Source organism: Odocoileus virginianus, chromosome 7 (genome assembly GCF_023699985.2).
Source record: "Odocoileus virginianus isolate 20LAN1187 ecotype Illinois chromosome 7, Ovbor_1.2, whole genome shotgun sequence".
Classification (NCBI taxonomy): Eukaryota; Metazoa; Chordata; class Mammalia; order Artiodactyla; family Cervidae; genus Odocoileus; species Odocoileus virginianus.
Window position 1 is genome coordinate 31,929,133 of NC_069680.1, and position 23,569 is coordinate 31,952,701.

The window sequence follows — 23,569 nt, forward strand, 5'->3', positions numbered from 1 at the left end:
TGCGGGAGCGATATTAATTAACAGCATTTAATCCATTAGGCAGCGCTGCCAGCTTAACCTCTTTGGGATTCTTTGAGTTTGTCTATGATTAATTCTTTTTGGAAATAAGAGCCAACATCATAGCTTGCTAATAGGTTTAAAATAATAAATTTTTTAAAAAACCATGAGAGGTTTACATCAGCTTTGGCTTTCAAAGTGCCTGCAGTAACTCCGCTTGTAAAGTGCGTGCCCTTCTGTCCAAGGAGGTTTCTCTGTCTGCATCCTCTCCCCACAAAGGCACGGGTCTCCCAGGGCAGGAGCTGTGGACACATGAAGTCAGCGTTCACGAGCCTCCCAGAACATCAAGACCCTCTGAGACCTGGTTCTCCAGTGTCCACACCAGAGGTGGGGCCGCCCAATGCGGCTGGAGTGATGAATCCTGGTTAATAGTATCGCGTCCTAACACAGAGCTGGTCCAAGATCTGCACCGGTGCCGGGGATGCAGCGGGCGCCGCACAGACGTGTACTGAAGGCTTCCATCTGCTAAGGGAGCTATGTGCCAGGGGCCGACGAGGGACAGCCAGAAGGCTGGACTAGAAAGCTGGCCTAGTGGCAGAGGTGTCTGTGGGGCTCTGGTGTGCAGGCAGAGGACACTGGCCATCAGCATTCCCACGAGCATCACACACCTCCAGGCTCTGAAGCCTTTGCCCCCAGGATCACTGCTAGGAGGGGCGCTGCAACCACATGTGGGAGGGTCATTCCAGCCAGAGTGCTGCTGACCGCCCCGGGTGCTGGGCTGGGCCGGGCAGGAGGGAGGGTCACACAGCGGGCTCACAGTCCAGTGACAGTGGACAGTCCCTGAGCAGGACACACATTCCCCCATGTGCACTCAGGGGGGCTTTCTGGGGGTGACAGCATTCGAGCGTTCAAGGATGAACAGGTGTCAGCCAGGACCACTGTGGAGAGAAGCCCAGGGGTCCCAAGAGAGGCAGGGAAGGCTGGGTGTGGTGGGCAGGCTGGAGGCAGGTGCAGAGGCCGCTGGGGAGAGGTCCGCATGCCTGGCTAGGATCTGATGCTGGAACCTGGGGGTGGGGGGCATATGGGGTGGGGACCACATGGCATGGGGCAGCGCTATAGGCTGCAGTCTATGCCTGGCTGTGGGAAGAGTGGGCCAGCTGGCCAAAGGGAGCCCAGGACTGCACCAGTGACAGAGGGAAAGCTGGGGGTCCGTGAAACTCCTCCTCACCCTCCTCCGCTGTCTCCCTGCAGAGTGCTCCTCCACGTGGCTGCCTGTGCCCACCTGTGTGGAGCCCAGAGACCACCGGAGTGCGCCAGAGCCCCCAGGGGCTTGGCAGAACTTGAGCAGAGGGAAGGGACTCAGTCCAGAGAGGAAGTCCAGGTCACCTTCTGCCCCGCAGGCAGGCTGTCTGCAGGGAGGAGGCCCGCTCAGTCTTCGTCCTGCTCTGAGCAATGTGGGTGGGCAACCACTGGCTGGCACCCAGAGTTACAGGCTCCAAGGACAAGATCACCAGCACTCTGTGTCCAAACGTGCGTGTGGAGCCCCTTCCCGACACCCTCGAGACCCACCGCCCAGGAGCCTGGGCCCAAAGAATCCCCAGGCTCACGTGTGTGCAGAGTCACAGGTTTACCAGTTACTTAAACGCACCTGAGGACTCGCGCATGTGGACGGGGCATGCACGTCTGGTCTGGATACAGGCGCTCTGGTTTTGGGTCCCCTCAGCAGCACTCTCCGCCTCACCTGTGACAGGTAATGACTTATTCCAGGGGAAGGGCCTGAGAGGCCCGGCCACAGGCCCTCCTGGTCTTCCCTGCAGGGGAGCAGGCACTGCCTACAAGGCCAGCACCCTCTGCCCGCCGAGAGGCCTGATGCCCACCGCCCCGAGTCCCCTCGCCTCCCCCACCACTCCACCCAGGAGACCCCCAGCCCCTCCTCCTGTAGGCAGCTGGACCAACAAGCCTGGAGTCGGGGGAATGTGAAAGGCAGAAAATGGGGGTAGCACTGTAGAGGTGGCAATTTAGCCACAAGAACAGGTGGTTGTATTGGAAGTTGTAGCCGTCAGCGCAGACGAGTACGTTGAAGGAACCCAGTGTAGACTGAGAAGGGAGGCCCAGGGCAGGCAGAGCCTTTGGGGGCTGGGGGCTGGGGGTGCCCAGAGGCACACAGCGTGGGCACGCGGCAGGGTGGCACCAGGAAGGCAGGGCAACCAGGCTCCGGGTGACAGGGAAGCAAATGGAACAAGGACGTGCCAGGAGGTGCAGATGATTAACTTCATCAAATGCCATCAAAAGGTCAGTAATCGGAGGATGGGAAACACACACTTGGATTTAGGAAAGTCCAGGTTGTGACCTCAATCAGAGCAAATCCAGCAGAGTGGAGAAGCAACATCCACTTGGATTGAGCGCAAAAGAAAACAGGAAGAGAGAAATAGGGCTGCTTGCAGCAACGCGGATGGGCCTAGAGATGGTCACACCAAGTGGAATAAGTCAGACGGAGAAAGGCAGATATCAGATGACATCACTTACATGTAGACTCCAAACAAGGGGCTCAAATGAACTTATCTACAAAATAGAAACAGTCACGAATATAGAAAATAAGCTTATGGCCACGAGGGGCGAAGGGGGGATGGATAAACTGGGAGACCGACGTTAACATATACATAGCACTGCATATAAAATAGGTAAGCAACAAGGACCTACTGCACAGCCCAGGGAATGCTGCCCAACACTCTGTGATGGCCCGACCTCTGTAGGAAAAGGATCTGAAAGAGTGGAAACATGTCTCTGTTGTAACCAACTCACTTTGCTCTACACCTGGAGCTAGCACAGTATCATACATCAATTATATCCCAATACAATTTTTTTAAAAAAGAAAATTCAGATGTTCCCCACTAGCTTCACCCCTGCAGAGCCCATTACCATGAGTAGATCTGAGTGGGTCATCCATGTCACCTTAGCAAATGTAACATCCCAATTAAAAAACAGAAAAACAAAGGAAGACAGCTGGCTGGGAAAAGCCATCCTCCAGACCCGTGCAGCATTTAAATGTCAGCGATGCTGAGAGCCAGCTCCGTGGGGTTGTTTAAAGCCCAGCATCTGTGAGTCCCAGACAAGAGTCATCCTCTCCAGGGAAGGTGAACACTAGGGTCCTTGTCAGAAGAAGCATCCTCTATCCATCCAGTTACCACCACCATTTCAGTTCTTTCCTGAGAAGCCTCAGATGTGCGGAAGTGCTCCTTCCACGTGTGCACATGAGTAGCTATTGCCTTTGTCCAGTGGCTTAGTCCTGTCTGACTCTCTGAGACCCCACGGACTGCAGCACGCCAGGCCTCCCTGTCCATCACCAGCCCCTGGAGCCCTTGCTCAAACCCATGTCTGTTGAGTCGGTGATGCCATCCAACCACCTCATCCTCTGTTGCCCCCTTCTCCTCCTGCCCTCAAACTTTCCCAGCATCAGGGTCTTTTCTAATTAATAAACTCTAGTACATACCCAATCCCCTGTCAGAGCGTGGAAGCGTGAGTCCTTGTTGGCTGCCCCGGTGTCCCCGACCCTGGCCCCCACTGCCTGCCTGCACGCACAGCGGCCGGTCTAGGGGGCTGCGAAAGCCACAGCCCACTCCTCCCTTTCTGGTCTTTGCAGGACAGCACGGGCCGTCAGGCCAGCAGCTGGGAAGCCGGGTGCAGGGCAGTCCTGTCCCGCCGCTCCTAATTCAGACATGGCCCTCCTCCCTGAGGAGAGCTTTGCCTGCAGAAAGCAGCTCACACCTGCCCAAGCCCCTGGACTGGACCCTGCACACAGGCCCCGCCCCTGGGCCTGTGGTTTAGCGTCGTGCTTGACCACGACAGCTGTCTGCCGACCTGGCCAGAGCGGAGAGCAGGAGGGTTTCCCGGGCTGGGCGGGCTTGGCGGGGCCATGCGGGGTCTGGGCCATTTCGTCAGCTCTTTTCCAGATGGTCAGAAAGTGTTTCTCCATCCTGAAGTGAGGGGCTCCCTTCCCCTCACCTCCTCGCACCCCTCGTCTCAGCCCCCTCCTCTCCCACCCGGCCCGCCCTGAATCCCTCAGCCCCGTGGGGCGCATGGGAGGTTAGCTCCTGGCACCTGGCTGGTCCAGGCTCCTCCCCAGCCCATGCCTGGGTGCGTGGTGATAGGTGATCCGGGGTGACCTCCCAGCCCCGCTCAAGGTAAGTAAGCCCCCAGGTTCGGTCCTTGTCGCGCCCTGTGCATCTGGTGCTGTGATACTGAGCTCCAGGAGCGTCTGAGTATCCAAGAGCAACCCAAAGAGTTGCTTTGTCTCCAGCAGAAAGCAAGCGGGATGCAGCCGATGCCGCCTTCTGTGGCTGGAGGTGGGATCACAAGCACCCACGTCCCCCGAGTGAGCTGAGCAGCTGTGCCCGGGAGACGGAACAACAGCTTCAGGAGGCAGTGAACCCAGGAGGACCACTCCTCTCTTCCGTCCGTAGGACTGTATTTACACCTGGGAGGACAGGGAAAGACTATCCTCTGCACGCTGTACAGACAAGGGAGGGGGCGGTTCTTCGGAGTGATTTAATCTTAACCGTCCGGCCTCACCTGACCAATGGACATCCCCACCTGTCCTCTGGCTGCCGAGCCTCCTCTTCAGGAAACACCCTCGGGGCCGTCTAAGTGCCGATGGGGAAGTAGCCAGCCCTGTGGGTGCTCGGCCTGGGGAGACAAACCATAAACTGCCCACTCACAGTCAGCTAAGTGACGGGTGAGAAAGAACAGGACAGGACTGTGAAGGCTGGACCAGCTGTGGAGGACCAATGGTCAAAGTGGGTGCCGTGGACAAGGTCGGCCTCCAGTGAGGTCTAGAGGAGAGGAGAGGCCGAGGGACAGGCCGCGGGAGCCCAGCAGGGAGGCATCAGGAGGCTGCTCTGGCATCCTGCCCCTCTCCTTTCTGAGCACCCTCCCTCGTCTCATGAAGGTGGCCCTCGGCCCTTCCCTGGGTGGGCCCAGCCTGCGCCGAGGCAGGGCACCGGGGGAGCCCGGACCCCGGCACAGAGCGGAGGCTCCGAACTGCTGCTGGCCCGGCGCCCACCTGTTGCCCCCCGCCCCCCAGTGGAAAGATGCCTTGCGCATCTCATCTCAAGATCCCAGGAGACACCACAGTGGTGAACCGCATCTCAGACGTGACTCGTGACCCAGGTTCCAGCTCAGCCATTCCCACCTCGGGGGATGGGAGGCCAGTAGTAGAAGCTGTGCTGCCCGGGGTCTGCTTCTCAGCAGCGCCCACCCCTCATGCTCCAAGCAGTGGCCGACGGCTCAGCTGTGAGCTGACCTCCCAAGGAAATGAGGCGCTCACGTGCCGCTCGCTAAGAACGGTGGCCCTCAGCATCAGCATCCATAAGCTGCAAACTACCAACGGGACGTTTCAGCAGCCACACCTCCCTTGGCTAAAGGGTCCTTAAGTGCAAACTTCTTTTTTTTTCAGTTTATTAAACTTTTATTTTTTTAATTGATTTATTTTAATTGGAGGCTAATTACTTTACAATACTGTGGTGGTTTTTGCCACACATTCACATGAACCAGCCATGGGTGTACATGTGTTCCCCACCCTGAACCCCGCTCCCACCTCCCTCCTCATCCCATTCCTCAGGGTCGTCCCAGTGCACCGGCCCTGAGCGCCCTGGCTCAGGCATCAAACCTGGACTGGCGATCTAGTTCACATTTGGTAATATACATGTTTCACTGCTATCTCTCAAATAATCCCACCCTTGCCTTCTCCCACAGAGTCCAAAACTCTATTCTTTATATCTATGTCTCTTTTGCTGTCTCACATATAGAGTCATCATTACCATTTTTTCCCTAAATTCCATATATATGCATTAATAAGCTATATTGGTATTTTTTTTTCTGACTCACTTCACTGTATAATAGGCTCCAGTTTCATCCACCTCATTAGCACTGATTCAAATGCATTCTTTTCAATAGCTGAGTAATATTCCATTGTATACATGTAGCACAGCTTTCTTATCCATTCACCTGCCAATGGACATCTAGGTTGCTTCCATGTCCTATCTATTGTAAACAGTGCTGTGATGAACACTGGAGTATACGTGTCTCTTTCTGGTTTCCTCGGGGTGGATGCCCAGCAGTGGGAATGCAGCATCGTACGGCAGTTCCAGTTCCAGTTTTTTAAGGAATCTCCACACTTTTCTCCACAGGGGCTGTTCAGTTCAATTCAGTCACTCAGTCGTGCCCCACTCTTTGCGACCCCATGAACCACAGGATGCCAGGCCTTCCTGTCCATCACCAACTCCCAGAATTCCCCAAACTCATGTCCATTGAGTCAGTGATGCCATCCAACCATCTCATCCTCTGTTGTCCCCTTCTCCTCCTGCCCTCAATCTTTCCCAGCATCAGGGTCTTTTCCAATGAGTCAGTTCTTCGCATCAGGTGGCCAAAGGATTGGAGCTTCAGCTTCAGCATTAGTCCTTCCAATGATTATTCAGGGTTGATTTCCTTCAGGACTGACTGCTTGTATCTCTCTAGTCCAAGGAACTCTCAAGAGTGTTCTCCAACACCACAGTTCAAAAGCATCAATTCTTTGGCACTCAGCTCTCTTTATGTTCTACTCTCACATCCATACATGACCACTGGAAAAACCATAGCCTTGACTAGACAGACCTTTGTTGGCAAAGTAATGTCTCTGCTTTTTAATACGCTGTCTATGTAGGTCATAACTTTTCTTCCAAGAAGTAAGTGTCTATTAATTTCATGGCTGCAATCACCATCTGCAGTCATTTTGGAGCCCCCCAAAAATAAAGTCTGACACTGCTTTCACTGTTTCCCCATCTATTTCCCATGAAGAGATGGGACTGGATGCCATGATCTTAGTTTTCTGAATGTTGAGTTTAAGCCAACTTTTTCACTCTCCTCTTTCACTTTCATCAAGAGGTTCTTTAGTTCTTCACTTTCTGCCATAAGGCTGGTGTCATCTGCATATCTGAAGTTATTGATATTTCTCCCAGCAATCTTGATTCCAGCTTGTGCTTCCTCCAGCCCAGCGTTTCTCATGATGTACTCTGCATGTAAGTTAAATAAGCAGGGTGACAACATACAGCCTTGACATACTCCTTTTCCTATTTGGAACCAGTCTGTTGTTCCATGTCCAGTTCTAACTGTTGCTTCCTGACCTGCATATAGGTTTCTCAAGAGGCAGGTCAGGTGGTCTGGTATTCCCATCTCTTTCAGAATTTTCCACAGTTTATTGTGATCCACACAGTCAAAGTCAATATTGACTATTTGGCATAGTCAATAAAGCAGAAAGAGATGTTTATCTGGAATTCTCTTGCTTTTTCAATGATCCAGCGGATGTTGGCAATTTGATCTCTGGTTCCTCTGCCTTTTCTAAAACAGCTTGAACATCTGGAAGTTCACAGTTCACATATTGCTGAAGCCTGGCTTGGAGAATTTTGAGCATTACTTTACCAGTGTGTGAGATGAGTGCAATTGTGCGGTAGTTTGAGCATTCTTTGGCATTGCCTTTCTTTGGGATTGGAATGAAAACTGACCTTTTCCAGTACTGAGTTAATTTGCTGGCATATTGAATGCAGAACTTTCACAGCATCATCTTTAAGGATTTGAAATAGCTCAGCTGGAATTCCATCACCTCCACTAGCTTTGTTTGTAGTGATGCTTCCTAAGGCCCGCTTGACTTCACATTCCAGGATGTCTGGCTCTAGGTGAGTGATCACACCATCGTGATTATCTGGGTCATGAAGATCTTTTCTGTACAGTTCTTCTGTGTATTCTTGCCACCTCTTCTTAATATCTTCTGTTAGGTTCATAGCACTTCTGTCCTTTATTGAGCCCATCTTGGCATGAAATGTTCCCTTGGTATCTCTAATTTTCTTGAAGAGATCTCTAGCCTTTCCCATTCTGTTGTTTACCTCTGTTTCTTTGCATTGATCACTGAGGAAGGCTTTCTTATCTGTTCTTGCTGTTCTTTGGAACTCTGCATTTGAATGGGTATCTTTCCTTTTCTCCTTTGCTTATCACATCTCTTGTTTTCTCAGCTATTTGTAAGTCCTCCTCAGATAACCATTTTGCTTTTTTGCATTTCTTTTTCTTGGGGATGGTCTTGATCCCTGTCTCCTGTACAATGTCAGGAACCTTCATCCATAGTTCATCAGGCACTCTGTATATCAGATCTATAGTGGCTGTACTAGTTTGCATTCCCACAACAGTATAGGAGGGTTCCCTTTTCTCTGCACTTTCTCCAGCTTTTATTGTTTGTAGACTTTTTAATAGCAGGCATTCTCAGTGGCATGAGATGGCACCTCATTGTGGTTTTGATTTGCATTTCTCTGATAATAAGTGATATTGAACATCTTTCATGTGTTTGTTAGCCATCTGTATGTCTTCTTTGGAGAAATGTCTGTTTAGCTCTTTGGCCCATTTTTTGATTGGGTCATTTATTTTTCTGGTATTGAGCTGCATGGGCTGCTTGTATTTTTGAGATTAATTCTTTGTCAGTTGCTTTGTTTGCTATTATTTTCTCCCATTCTGAAGGCTGTTTTTTCACCTTGCTTATAGTTTCCTTCATTGTGCAAAAGCTTTTAAGTTTAATTAGGTCCCATTTGTTTATTTTTGCTTTCATTTCCATTACTCCTGGAGGTGAGTCATAGAGGATCCTGCTGTGATTGACGTCAGAGGGTGTTTTGCCTATGTTTTCCTCTAGGCTCACTTCTCGTTCACATGACCCAGAATCTCAGGCTGTGTGGACACTGGCATTTGCTCTTCCTGAGCTCTTGTCCACAAGTGGAGCTGCCAGAAGGCTGGGCGCCTTGAGGACACTTGTTCAACCACCTCCCCACGGGCTGCAGGAGTTTCAGCACCAGGGGCAGAAGGCCAGCTCCCCGCCCGACTCCGGCCAGCGGATAAGCACAGGCTCACCCTCCTACCAGCAGTCTCCGCGTGGCCTTCATCTTGCTGACACAACAGAGGGGTCTGTTTGGGCCTGAAGATGCTCCCAGGGGCTCCCTGGACCACAGTCTCCAGTGAGTGCACATCCAGCCACCGCGGCCCCTCCCGCATCCGCCACTACCTGCTCGGATACTGTTTCCAAGGCGCTCTCATCACAGGTCAGAAGAGACGGCCCAGCCTGGGAGGGGGCTGCTGCTCTTGTTACAGCAAACTTGCCAAGACAGGGCTCTGGTCTTGTCTGTGACTGTGGCAACAGGACCTAACACAGCAACCAAGCCTCTTAAGGATGCTCTCCATTAAAGCCACAACCGTCGGGCTCCTTCCTCCTTCTGCAGACCAACCTAATCGTCTTAGTCCTTCCGGGCTGTCTTTTAAAAATGCCCTCCCCCTGACCCCGAAGAGCTCACCCACCCCCCTCTCTGCCCCAGGAATCAGACAACAGGCATCACGCGTGTGAGCACTGCCCTCTCAGCCTGCACTGGTCATCGTCCCTGCAGCACCAGGAGCCCGGCCACAGCCCTGGCCATCAGGCCATGTGTTCCAGCTCAGAGGCTCTACGGCTGAATGTGAACTGTGGCAGGAGGGAGGGGCCGGTGGCGGGAGTCACGGATGGTGATGCCTACAAAAGAAAGGGCAGACCCTCGGAAAGGGGCCTGAGTTCCAGGCTCACTCGTCTGTTGTCCTGAGTCTCACATCCAGTGGGTGGAGGGCGGCAGAGAGAAACAAGCCAGAAACAGAGACAGAGCTAATTCCAGACAATGAGAGATGCTACAGGGGAAGGACACAGGTGAAACAAGGAGTTGATTCCTGAGGGTCCTTCAGGATGGGAGGGTAGGAGCGCATCTCAGCTGAGCCTGAGTGATGGAGGAGAGCCTCGAGCAGGGCCACGGCGGGTGCAGAGGCTCCGAGGCAGCCAGGCCTGAGGTGTCGGAGGCTCAGCAGGAAAGCAGAGGTTTGGAGGAGCAACAGCGAAAGCACAGGCTGTGGTCACGACGGGGGCCCCAGAGACTCCGGGGAGAAGCCTGGGGCCGGTACTGAGCTCCATGGGAGACAGTCACTGCAGTCCCGAGCAGGGGAAGGCATGGTCTCATGCACACTGTGAGACCTGGATGCTGGCTCCTGTGGGGAGAGTGTCTGCCAGGGACGTGTGGAAGCAGAGAGATTGGGGCAGCAGGCTCAGCTGGGAGATTCTGTTGGTTTGGACGAAGAAGTCAGACTTGGGGAGCAGGCTGGGAGGGACTACGGCGCCAGCAGACAAATGTGAGGTTTCAGGCAGAAGGAGGACCGAGGATGACTCTGGGGTGCAGGGCACACAAACTGGCAAGTTGGGTGGAATTTACGCATTAGGGAGAACTAGCAGAGCAGACAGGTATTAAAAAGCGGAGACGTCACTTTGCCGACAAAGGTCTGTAGTCAAAGCTATGGTTTTTCCAGCAGTCATGTATGGATGTGAGAGTTGGACCATAAAGAAAGCTGAGCACTGAAGAATTGATGCTTTTGAAGTGTGGTGTTGGAGAAGACTCTTGAGAGTCCCTTGGACTGCAAGGAGACTCAACCAGTCCATCCTAAAGGAGATCAGTCCTGGGTGTTCATTGGAAGGAGTGATGCTGAAGCTGAAACTCCAATACTTTGACTACCTGACGCGAAGAACTGACTCACTGGAAAAGGCCCTGATGTTGGGAAAGATTGAAGGCGGGAGGAGAAGGGGAAGACAGAGGATGAGATGGTTGGATAGTGTCACTGACTGATTCAGTGGTCGTGAGTCTGAGCAAACTCCTGGAGACAGTGAAGGACAGAGGAGCTTGGCCTGCTGCAGTCCTTGGGGGCGCAGGGTCGGGCCTGACTTAGCGCCTGGACAGCAACAGGATAAGCACACTTGGGACACGGCAGAGAGCAAGGGCCCTGCACTCCCAGGCTCTACAGATCTGTGCAGACGCCCCTCCCAACCCAGAAGGACTCTCAGAAGGAGAGGGAGAGGCTTCCAGGGGAAAGGGGGCAGCTTTCCCACAGCAGAAAGAATCCGTGTGGATTCACACAGACCAGCAAACACGACACCACAGTGAGCGTGACTGCATTACAGCTGCCAGCACCAGCAGGGACTTTACGGAAAAAAAGACAAGAAAACAACAACAGAACACCACATCATTTTGAGCAAAAAAGGCAATCACGGAAGAATGCACAGACTATGATTACATTTATGTAAAATTCAGAAAGCGCCTAAACTCTGAAATACATTGTTTAGAAATAATGCTTCTATGTAAACACGCTTCTGAAAAACAGCACAGAAACGACTGGCACCTATTGAGGAGATAATTATTCCTGGGGAGGGTCGCGGCTCCCAGGAGAGCTGGGGACCGAAACAGCTATTTCTTGGGCTCAGAGGGAGGTACTGGGGGTCTATTGTATCAGCGTTCTTTATTCGTGGCATAAACATAGACGTGTTTTTGTGTGCAGGCTGGATTGCCAATTCTTTTCAAAGGAAGAGTGAACTGGAGCTAACAGTGCAGATGGCAAATGCATCTCGAGTGATGGGAGTTCCTCAGAGAAGGTGGCGCCAGGTAGGTCCCAGGCGAATTTTCTAGATGGACGACCTAAAACAGGCCAGCTTGTTGATAGGAAGGGTTCACAGCTGGATCTCCACTGAGAAAATTCTGCACTCAACGTGGCCCAAACATTCTAACACCTGCTTGACGAGTTTTATCTTGCATCCATAATATGAGTTCACTTGTGGATAACTAACTAGACAAAGTCCTCTCTTGTCTGTGTAAATCCAATAAGTTTTCTACCAAAAGCGGCTCATTCTCCCCATTAGAAACACATATGTCTTTCTCACGGAAGCCAGCTGAGTCTCTGGCACTCTGGGCTGTGAGCAATTAAGCTGCAGCAGTGTTTCTGTCTCTACAAACCTCTAAAATGTTAATATGTGTTATGACATGTTTGATTAGAGTGGAGGAGGAAAGAACTCCCGGGCAGAAAGAGGACGCCGCGTGCCCGGACGGCTGGGTTACTGCGGTGGCGCGGCCTGGCTCGGCGGCCGCGGGGCCCACTGCCGGGACCGGCGGACGGCTCCGCAGAGGCCACGGGACGGTCTGGCTCGGCGACTCTGCTGCCTTCTCGAACAGCCTGGCTGGTAAGGTCCTGACAGAGAAAAGAAGAGTCGCCTCCCAGCTGCTCTGTGGCAGGACACAATGTTAAACGTAGACCGTGAAATGGCTCTGGCAGCAGAAGAACAGGTGGTGAATGGCTCCCAAGGCAGACGGCACTGTTGACGGCTGTGCTCACCCATCACTCGCTGAGCCGGAGACCGTGGCGGTCACTCACACTCTGCCGTTTTCACTCGAACGCTTACGAAATGGGGGGTGAAGTTTTAAAAATAGCTACCGTCATCCTTAAAAAGGATCACTTTGTTTGCTTCATCAGACAGGAGCAGACGCTGGTGTTGCGTGGTGCTTTTACCCTCCCGAAGGTGGGTGCCCCCACACACTCCGCTGTAACATCTAGGGGTCCGCCGAGGGGGTGCAGGTCCGAGGGCCCCCCTTGGAGAGGGTCCCCCCTGGAGAGGGCCAGAAGGCAGGTCCTTCCTGCAGATCCTTCAGCATGGCTTCAATTCTCCCCTGATAAACTCCACCTTCTCCTTAAAACTAAAAATAGGATACAAGGTATGCTTTTCCCCTGAACACGTTCCTTCCTTAACCTGAAAATTTCAAGGCTTCAGGGATAGTTGGGAATAAGGCAAAACACGTTAGCTGAGACCCGCCGGAAGGAAGCGAAAAGAAGGGCGGCCCTCCCCGCCTGCTGACCCTCTTCAACCAGCTGCCCGCCCACGTCTGAGTGCCCTCCAGTGAGGTCTCTCCAGGGGAGCCCTCTGCCCACCCTTCCGCGGGCCTCGCCCCTGATCCAGGAGCAAGCATGAGAGAAACGGCGTCGGAAATTACAGCAATCACGTGAACAAGTGGAAGCGTCTGTATTCATCCAAAGGAGAACGGACGCTGAGGTCCGGGCAATTGCTGGAGGGTTAGTCTTGGATGGTGCTTCAGGCTGGGCAGGGACGGGACAGAGCGTCCTGCCAGCAGGCGACACACAGGCTGGGCAGGGGTGGTGACCGCGCGGACGACATGAGCCAGCGGGAGAACCCGGGGCGTGTGGGGTCGTCCAAAAGAGCCGTGCCAAGGACTAACGGGGCTGCACGTGCCAGCAACGCTCTGGGAGAGAAAAGCCGCTTTTGAGCTGAATGTGGAATCGGGCAAGGGGTTCTTTAAATAGGGTGTCTTATTTGAAATCCTAAATCATGATAAAAACATATAATTCAGCTGTTCTCGTGGCTGATCTTCTTTCCAGCACCAAGCCTTCTTTTGGGCCCTTCAGTTACTGGATCAGAACTCTCCACGGAGCTCCTTCACACACTGATCCTGGTCTCCACCATGTAGGTGGACGTCTAGACCATGAGCTAGGGCTTCTCCATGGAGGCACCTCTAATGCCTGGGGCCAGATGAGCCTTCCCACGGGGGCTGTCTCGGGCTGTCACGTGTGTGGCTGAATCCCTGGTCTCTACGCCAGCAACAGCCACCAGATCTCAACAACCAACGAGTACCTCTGGCCGTGGGTGAGTGTCCCTGGGAGTAAGCTTCCCTCCATTGAGAATCATAGAGCTAAACCACAGGGCTCCTAAGGCTATCGGGCTTTTAGTACCAAGCCAAGGGCATAAATAAAATAGTCTAAATCATTTATCTAAAATGGGACTAACTTCTGGATAAAAACAGGATTATTCAACTGTAGATACATTGAAGCTTACATGCTTTTGTGACATCCCTTGTGGTCCAGTGGTTACGAATCCACCTTCTAGCATAGGGAACATGGGATTGACTCCTGGTCGGGGAACTAAGATCTCACACGATGTAAAGGAACCAAGCCGCCTCACTGCCAAGTACTTAGCCCTTAGGCTTGGGAGCCCAAGAGACACAACTAGACAGCCCAGTTCAGTCCAGTTCAGTTGCTCAGTTGTGTCTGACCCTTTGCGACCCCATGGACTACAGCACGCCAGGCCTCCCTGTCCATCACCAACTCCAAGAGTTTGCCCAAACTCATGTCCATTGAGTCAGTGATGCCATCCAGCCATCTCATTCTCTGTCGTCCCCTTCTCCTCCTGTCCCCAATTCCTCCGAGCATCAGGGTCTTTTCCAATGAGTCAACTCTTCACATCAGGTGGCCAAAGTATTGGAGTTTCAGCTTCAGCATCAGTCCTTCCAATGAACACCCAGGACTGATCTGCTTTAGGATGGACTGGTTGGATCTCCTTGCAGTCCAAGGGACTCTCAAGAGTCTTCTCCAACACCACAGTTCAAAAGCATTAATTCTTCCATTCTCAGCTTTCTTCACCATCTAACTCTCACATCCATACTTGACCACTGGAAAAACCATAGCCTTGACTAGACGGACCTTTGTTGACAAAGTAACGTCTCTGCTTTTTAATATGCTGTCTAGGTTGGTCATAACTTTCTTTCCAAGGAGTAAGCGTCTTTTAATTCCATGGCTGCAATTGCCATCTGCAGTGATTTTGGAGCCCAAAAAAATAAAGTCTGACACTGTTTCCACTGTCTCCCCATCTATTTCCCATAAAGTGATGAGACCAGATGCCACGATCTTAGTTTTCTGAACGTTGAGCTTTAAGCCAACATTTTCACTCTCTTCTTTCACTTTCATCAAGAGGCTCTTTAGTTCCTCTTCACTTTCTGCCACAAGGGTGGTGTCATCTGCATATCTGAGGTTATTGGTATTTCTCCTGGCAATCTTGATTCCAGCTTGTGCTTCATCCAGTCCAGCACTTCTCATGATGTACTCTGCATATAAGTTAAATAAGCAGGGTGACAACATACAGCCTTGACGTACTCCTTTTCCAATTTGGAACCAGTCTGTTGTTCCATGTCCAGTTCTAGCTGTTGCTTCTTGACCTGTGTACAGATTTCTCAGCAGGCAGGTCAAGTGGTCTGGTATTCCCAACTCTTTCAGAATTTTCCACAGTTTATTGTGATCCACACAGTCAAAGTCTTTGAGGTAGTCAATAAAGCAGAAAGAGATGTTTTTCTGGAACTCTCTTGCTTTTCAATGATCCAGCCGGTGTTGGCAATTTGATCTCTGGTTCCTCTGCCTTTTCTAAAACCAGCTTGAACATCTGGAAGTTCATGGTTCACATATTACTGAAGCCTGGCTTGGAGAATTTTGAGCATTATTTTACTAGCATCTGAGATGAGTGCAATTGTGTGGTAGTTTGAGATTTCTTTGAGATTTCCTTTCTTTGGGATTGGAATGAAAACTGACCCTTTCCAGTCCTGTGGCCACTGCTGAGTTTTCCAAATTTGCTGGCATATTGACTGCAGAACTTTCATAGCATCATCTTTCATAATTTGAAATAGCTCAACTGGAATTCCATCACCTCCACTAGTTTTGTTCGTGGTGATGCTTTCTAAGGCCCACTTGACTTTACATTCCAGGATGTCTGGCTCTAGGTGAGTGATCACACCATCGTGATTATCTGGGTTGTGAAGATCTTTTTTGTACAGTTCTTCTGTGTATTCTTGCCACCTCTTCTTAATATCTTCTGCTTCTGTTAGGTCCATACCGTTTCTATCCTTTATCGAACCCATCTTTGCATGAAATGTTCCCTGGTATCTCTAATTTTCTTGAAGAGATCTCTAGTCTTTCCCATTCTGTTGTTTTCCTCTATTTCTTTGCAGTGATCACTGAGGAAACCTTTCTTATCTCTCCTCGCTATTCTTTGGAACTCTGCATTCAAATGGGAATATCTTTCCTTTTCTCCTTTGCTTTTCATTTCTCTTCATTTTACAGCTATTTGTAAGGCCTCCTCAGACAGCCATTTTGCTTCTTTGCATTTCTTTTCCATGGAGATGGTCTTGATCCCTATCTTCTGTACAATGTCACAAACCTCCATTCATAGTTCATCAGGCACTCTATCAGATCTAGTCCCTTAAATCTATTCCTCACTTCCTCACTTTCACTGTATAATCATAAGGGATTTGATGTAGGTCATACCTGAATGGTCTAGTGATTTTTCCCCACTTTCTTCAGTTTAAGTATGACTTTGGCAATAAGGAGTTCATGATCTGAGCCACAGTCAGCTCCTGGTCTTGTTTTTGCTGACTGTATAGAGCTTCTCCATCTTTGGCTGCAAAGAATATAATCAATCTGATTTTGATGTTGACTGTCTAGTGATGTCCATATGTAGAGTCTTCTCTTGTGTTGTTGGAAGAGGGTGTTTGCTATGACCAGTGCATTCTCTTGGCAAAACTCTGTTAGCCTTTGTCCTGCTTCATTTTGTACTCCAAGGCCAAATTTGCCTGTTACTCCAGGTGTTTCTTGATGTCCTACTTTTGCATTCCAGTCCCCTATAATGAAAAGGACATCTTTTTTGGGTGTTAGTTCTAAAAGGTCTTGTAGGTCTTCATAGAACCATTCAACTTCAGCTTCTTCAGCATTACTGGTCAGGGCATAGGCTTGGATTACCGTGATATTGAATGGTTTGCCTTGGAAACGAACAGAGATCATTCTGTCGTTTTTGAGATTGCATCCAAGTACTGCATTTTGGACTCTTTGGTTGACTATGAGGGCTACCCCATTTCTTCTAAGGGATTCCTGCCCACAGTAGTAGATATAATGGTCATCTGAGTTAAATTCACCCATTCCAGTCCATTTTAGTTCGTTGATTCCTAGAATGTCGACATTCACTCTTGCCATCTCCTGTTTGACCACTTCCATTTTGCCTTGGTTCGTGGACCTAACATTCCAGGTTCCTATACAATATTGCTCTTTACAGCATCTGACCTTGCTTCTATCACCAGTCACATCCACAACTGGGTATTGTTTTTGCTTTGGCTCCATCCCTTCATTCCTTCTGGAGTTATTTCTCCACTGATCTCCAGTAGCATATTGGGCACCTACTGACCTGGGGAGTTCCTCTTTTAGTATCCTATAATTTTGCCTTTTCATACTGTTCATGAGGTTCTCAAGGCAAGAATACTGAAGTGGGCACAGGCAGTCCCTCTCAAATGCCTTCTGCTGATGTCAAGAGGAGCAAGCCGGGGCAACAGGACTAGGAGGGCAGGTGGTCCTGCCTCCCCAAGAACCACTTCCAGGGGCAGCCCTGCCAGAACCGCGTGCACCACTGATGCCTGGGACTAGCCAAATAGCCCAGAGGACGCGCATCAGGCTGGGGTCATTGGCCCAGACAAACCCCGGTTCCAGCCCTGCAATGATCAGGGCCTCCAGGAGAGAGGGACCAATAGATCTTCACCTCAGGGGCTGTTTCAGCAGTCACCTGTTGAGTGTGGCCCCTTCCCCCTCTGACAGCCGCTTTGGCAGTCTTCTACGAGATAGATCCATGGATGCTGCCTTTGTCTAACTGAACGCACATGATGGCAGATTTGATTATAGAGCCTTATACAACACCAACATGGAAAGACGCCTGATGATTATGTTCCTTATAAATCATATGAGATGTGAAGAGTGAAGCCGACCCTGGGGTACATGGGGTTTGGTTTTGGGTCCTTTCTAAGATTAATTTGCTCAGAAAATAGTAAGTCATCCTTAATAAATGCCAGTGGACTGATGGATTTTAACCAAAATCTTGACACAGCTGTAAATTATGTTCCACACAAGAGATTATCCGTGTGTTTTATTTATTTCCCCCATCACACCCTAAGTGCATTTCACTGACACGCTGAAATAGAAATAAGAGTCTGTTCTTGAGAATACAACTTTCTATTGACCAACTAATTTACCAAGTTAACACAGAAACACGCACACCCAGGCCCAGTGTTGAGAAGACCACAACACTCACACTAGAAACAAAACCAGAAAACCAGTGACACCCCCCTCAATCTGGAAAGTAATGAGACCAGGCTATCTCCATTTCTACCTCAAAGATGCATTTATGTGTGTGTGTGTATCACAATCCAGTGGTGTCTCTGTCACTGATTTCAGAGCCATCGATGATGTAACCCTGGAGAAGGAAATGGCAACCCACTCCAGTGTTCTTGCCTGGGAAATCCCACGGACAGAGGAGCCTGGTGGGCTGCAGTCCATGCAGTCGCCAAGAGTTGGACACGACAGCGATTAAACAAACAATGACACAAGACTAGCATGCAATTCTAGGATTGACTCTGGCATGGAATTAATAATCCCACAGAATTTCTATCCAGGTCTTACTGTATCTAGGTGAAAACCTAGAACTCTAATAAATAGCACTAGCTCACAAGACTCCAGCACTTACTAAATGTCATTCCAAATCAACCCTGCTTTTGTGACATTTAAGGACGGACCCAAACATGCACTCGCCAGGACGGCCGGGGACATGCCTGCTGGTGACAGTGAGCAGGCACGCGTGTGCATGCTGAGGACAACCAGTCCGGGACCAGGCCTTCCAGGTCCTTCCTGAGACCCTCATCCTGCAGCTCAGCTCACAACACCAGAGCGTCCGCCAGCCCCGCCTCGGCCCCGAGGACTTAGAACGGCACCCTGAATACATGGAGGAACTCGGTGCCTTGGTGGCCCCTTGCTGCTCAGCCACGGGCTTTGCTGGGCCTCTGCACAGGCCCTGCCGTGAGGGGGGACCCACCCCATGTGCTCGAAACAGGCCTGGGCCAGCCCAGGAGGGACGGCTCAGTGAGAGCCCCAGGCGAGTCTGCGCTGTGTACTTTTTTGTTTCATTAACTCAGATGCATAATTCTTTTCCAGCACATTGCCTATGCTTTCTTCCAAGCTCTGCCTCAGACAATTAGATATTTCTATGTGCATGACTCCCTGTGAGGAGTAAGTAAAGACGTGCCTCGTTTCTTCAAATAGAAACTTTGCACTTTGTTTCACAGCAGAAAATGCCCAGGGTGACCCCCTGACCCACACGGCCTTGGTCAGTGGGACGGAGGTCCATGAGTGTGGTCTGCAGATTAGCACACCCGGGAGTTCCTGCCCAGTGCTCCCCGCACCAGAACCCAGGAAACCATGGACCTGGAGGCCAGCAGGCCCCCGCCTGGGCTGCCATGCTGTGGACTCTCGCCAGCCCACGGCTCTGAGAGACGGGCTGGGTACTTACCGGGGAAGGGTGCGGTCCGCAAGGGGATCCTGATGGGCGCCAGGGTCAGGAAATGGCAGGGCTGCGTCCTGGAGGGGGGCGGGCCCCCGAGCCCCTCGGGGTCCACGGAGACCACGGCTGTGGCGGCGGCCGCGATGGCCACGGCGGGGCCGCTGCCCACGGGCTTAAGGCTGCTGTGAGAGCCACCTGCAGAGGGGACAGGGAGGTCAGCACGGGTACCCAGCGTCCACTGCAGACAGTGCCATTTCGTGACGGAGCATTCGAGCACCAAGAAAAGAGGAGTGTGGGGACCCCCTTTCCTGGAAGCCCAGGCCCTGGGCCACTGTCCCGGAAATAAGAGTGATGAGCTCCCAAGGCCCCCAGACGTCACCTCGGCACAGAGCTGGGTGCCGCCACAGGGCCACAAGCCGCCAGAGGAGAAGCCTGCCTCAGAGAGAAGGCGCCGCTGCGGCTCCCAGGCCGAGATGCGGTGACAGAGCCTCTAAGACGATCGTGTCCGTGTCTGTGCAGTCACCAGGTCAACCAGTCTTCATTTGGCTGATTAGATGCCAAGCGTGTTCTTGGTCTCAGGCCCAGAGCTGCACGTCTCACACTTTAAATACCAAAGGGCACACTCGGTGCCAGATTCCTGAGTTTCTCTTCATTTCTGTCTTTCTGTATTTTCCAAGTGTGCTATGATGGTGTTCACAGACTTTTTAAATTTAATTTTTTATAGAGCAGGTTTATAGTTACAGGCAACTTGAGCAGAAAGTACAAAGAATTCCCACATACTTCCCTCTTATCAGCCACTTGGATTGGGGGCTACCTTCATGAACAAACACTGATGCATTATTATGACCCAAAGTCCACAGTTTACATTACGGTTCACCGTTTGTGTTGTTCATTCCATGAGTTTTGTCAAATGCAGAACTAAAGACCCCATGTGCTCTGCCTGTTCATCTCCAGAAGCTAGAAATGACTGGACATAGTGAGGAAGACATGTCAGAAGCTGAGATGGGCTGAACGCAAGGCCTCTTGCACCATTGCTCAAGGTGTGAAGGCAAAGGAAACGTTCTTGAACACAGTTAAAAGTGCGAAGTTATTCGGAAGAGCTAGCTAAGACAACTCATGAAGGTGGCTACTCTAAATAATGTGTTTTCAATGTAGACAAAACAGCCTTCTGTTGGAAGAAAATGCCATCTAGGATTTCATAGCTAGAGAGGAGAAGCCAGCACTTCAAAATTTCAAAAGGCAGGCTGTCTTTCTTATTAGGGGCTAATGCAGTTGGTGGCTTTAAATTAAAGTCAATGCATTCACCATTCCAAAAATCCTAGGGCCCTTAAGCATTATGCTAAATCTACCTTCCTGTGCTCTATAAACAGGGTGGCAATAGCACATCTCTTTACAACAGGTTTACCGAACATTTGAAGCCCACTGCTGAGACCTGTTTCTCAGAAAAATAAAACTGGATTCACTTCAAAATATTACTGCTTGTTGACAATGTACCTGGTCACCCAGGAATTTTGAAGGAGACAGACAGGACATTAATGTTTTCATGCCTGCCAACGCAGCATCCATTCTACAGCCCATTGATACAGGAGTCACTTCGACCTTTAAGTCTTATTATTTAGGAATTACATTTCATAGAGCTGCTGCGCATGCTCAGTTGTGTCTGATTCTTCACGACCCCATGGACTGTAGTCCCCAGGCTCCTCTACCCTGGGGTTTCCCAGGCAAGAATACTCGGGTGGGTTGCCATTTCTTCCTCCAGAAGATCTGGCCGGCCCAGGGACTGAACCTGTCTTCTACATTGAGAGCTCAATATCTACCCCGGAGCCACCTGGAAAGCCCCTCATAAGGCTTAGCTGCCATAGATGGTGATTCCTCTGGTGGATCTGGGCAAAGTCAATTGAAAGCCTTCTGGAAAAGATTCACCATTCAAAATGTCATTAAGAGCATCTGAGATTCATGGGAAGAGATCGAAACACCAGCCGTAACAGGAGTTTTGGTAAAGCTGGTTCCAAGCTTCATGGATGACTTTTAGGCAGTGGGGAAGGTAATTGCCGATGTTGTGGAAATGGCAGGAGAACGAGAATGAGCGGTGGAGCCTGAAGATGTGAGTGAACTGCTGCAAGTTCATGCCAAAATTTTAACAGATAAGCAAGGAGTTGCCTCTTAAGGATGAGCAAAGAAAGTGGCTCTTTGAGATGGAATCTACACCTGGTGAAGGTGCTATAAAGACTATTGAAATGATAACAAAGTAAGTTAACTATTACATAAACTTAGTTGAGAAAGCAGTGACAAGGTTTGAGAGGACTGACAAATTTTGAAAGGTCTACTGTGCGTAAAATGCTCTCAAATGACATTGCAGGCAAAACAGAAATCATTCTTGAGAAAAAATAAACTTACGTGGCAAATTCATTGCTGTATTATTTTAATAAATTGCTGCAGCCACCCCAAGCTTTAGCAACATCACCCTGATCAGTCAACGGCTGTCAGCATCATGTAAGATCCTCCAGTAAAAAGATCACAACCTGCTGGAGGCTCAGATGATGGTTAGCATTTATTAGCAATAAAGTATTTTTTAATTAAGGAATGTATGCTGTTTTACACATAATGCTATTGCACACTTAACAGAAGGTAGGGTAATGCAAGGATAATGTTTATATGCACTTGGAAGCCAAAAAATTGCTTATTACCATATTTATTTTATTGCAGTGGTCTGGAACCAAACCTGCCATATCTCCCAAGTGTGTCTGTTTGTATTTAAAGTCCCCTGTGTCCTTTTATGGCTAGATAGCTCAGTTCTTTTCATTACTGAGTAATATTCCACTGTATGGAGGTACCACAGTTCACCCATTCACCTACTGAATGCTTTCCTGGTTGTTTTCAAGTATTTACAATCATGAATAAAATTGCTGCAAACATTTGTGTGCGTGTTTTTGTTTGGACATGAGTTCTCAACTCATGTGGGTAAATACCAGGGAGTGTGACTGCTGGGTCACACAGTCAGAGTCCCCTTTGCTTTGTGAGAAACTGCCAGACTGTCTTGCAAAGCGGCTGCACCCTTCTGCATCCCCACCAGCCGGGAAGAAGAGCTCCCGTTGCCCCACACCCTCGCCTGCACTTGGCGTCCGTGCTCCGGATTTCAGACGTTCCGGCAGGGGCGTAGTGGGGTCTCATTGTCACACACAGATTTAGTCAGGGAAAAACCCACTATTCAATATATGTTGTCTTACTTAATAAAAACACATCATAAAAACGTATACAATGGAGAAAATAAGTGTCTAAAACCATCGGCACAGTCCCCCCAGCTGAACACTGTGGACCTTCTGCCACGCAGCCAACCAGAAGTTTCCAGAGGCAAGGTCTGGACCTCCAGGACCCTGCACACACTGCTCTCCCACGAGGCATTAGATTAAACACATCCCCCATCATTAAAGGGCCTTCCCAAGGCCAGTTATTAACCAGAGCTTAGTATTCCCAGCAAAGGACCCAGCACACACATTTGCCTATTCACTTAACCAGCCCCCACCACGGCAGGTGTTGCGTGGTCAATAGCTCAGTGGGTAAAAATTCCACCGGCAGTGCTGGAGACACGGGAGACACTAGTTCGATTCCTGGGTCAGAGATCCTCTGGAGAAGGAAATGGCAACTGACCCCAGTATTCTTACCTGAAAAAAACCTATGGACAGAGGAGCCCAGTGGGCTACAGTCCAAAGTGTCGCACAGAGTCAGACGTGACTGAATGGCTAAGCACACAGTATAAATAAGCATGACTTATACAACTGCGTAAAAAAAGTTAATGTCTGCATCTAGCGCCTAACCCAGGATGGATATTCAGGGTCGAAGCAGGGTGAGTATGTTGGGGTGTGCAGGGTCCGTTTAATAAGGTAATTCTGTGAAAGCCCACACGCTGAGGCTTCACACAAATATTTCTTTGTAAATTCAGCTTCCCTCCTCCGGGACTCCCGTCGATTATTTTACCACCGGGGCTGTCACTGGAATTTAACTCCGTGGCCCTGCTCAGAATCAGGTCTGCTGCTGTGACACAGAGGTTCAAAGACCTGCGATTCTCGAAGCCTCGGTCACAGACCTTGGTGGTAGGGCTCCTCTCGAATTTGTTGAATAACTTTACTTTGTTCAAAACGAAGATGGTCTTGAAGCAAAGGATGAGAAAGTAACTAACAGTGATGTAAACAGTTGCCAAAGCAAGAGCATTTTACAGATGGGTATGTGGGAAGAGTTTTATCTTCGCGTGATTTGCTGTCAAAGATTATGATTCTACCAAAGGAGAAAAAAAGAAAAGCAAACCTTATCTGCTTCTTGAAAAAAAAAAAACAACCTCAGAAAGATAGCTTTTAGCCTGCTTTGCATCCACTCGGGTACATATAAAAATGCACTGCTCACTAGTTAGATCCCAAAATCGACTGCGTAATATCGTGGAAGTAGAAAGTTAATAATCGATGTTGACAAAATACTGTCATAATTGGTGGACGAGATGAGACGGAAAGCAGGGATCTTGTCACCACCAGGCTCCCA

The 23,569-nt window shown here is 50.1% G+C and overlaps 1 protein-coding gene across 1 annotated transcript in view; it reads right to left on the bottom strand.

Annotated features, from left to right (window-relative positions):
- TCERG1L (transcription elongation regulator 1 like) overlaps nt 1-23,569 on the bottom strand; it is a 194,620-nt gene that overhangs the window by 137,587 nt on the left and 33,464 nt on the right. Inside the window, exon 4 of the mRNA XM_070470449.1 lies at nt 19,049-19,234. Within this exon, the coding sequence (XP_070326550.1) occupies nt 19,049-19,234 (186 nt within the window). The remainder of the gene's footprint in view (nt 1-19,048; nt 19,235-23,569) is intronic.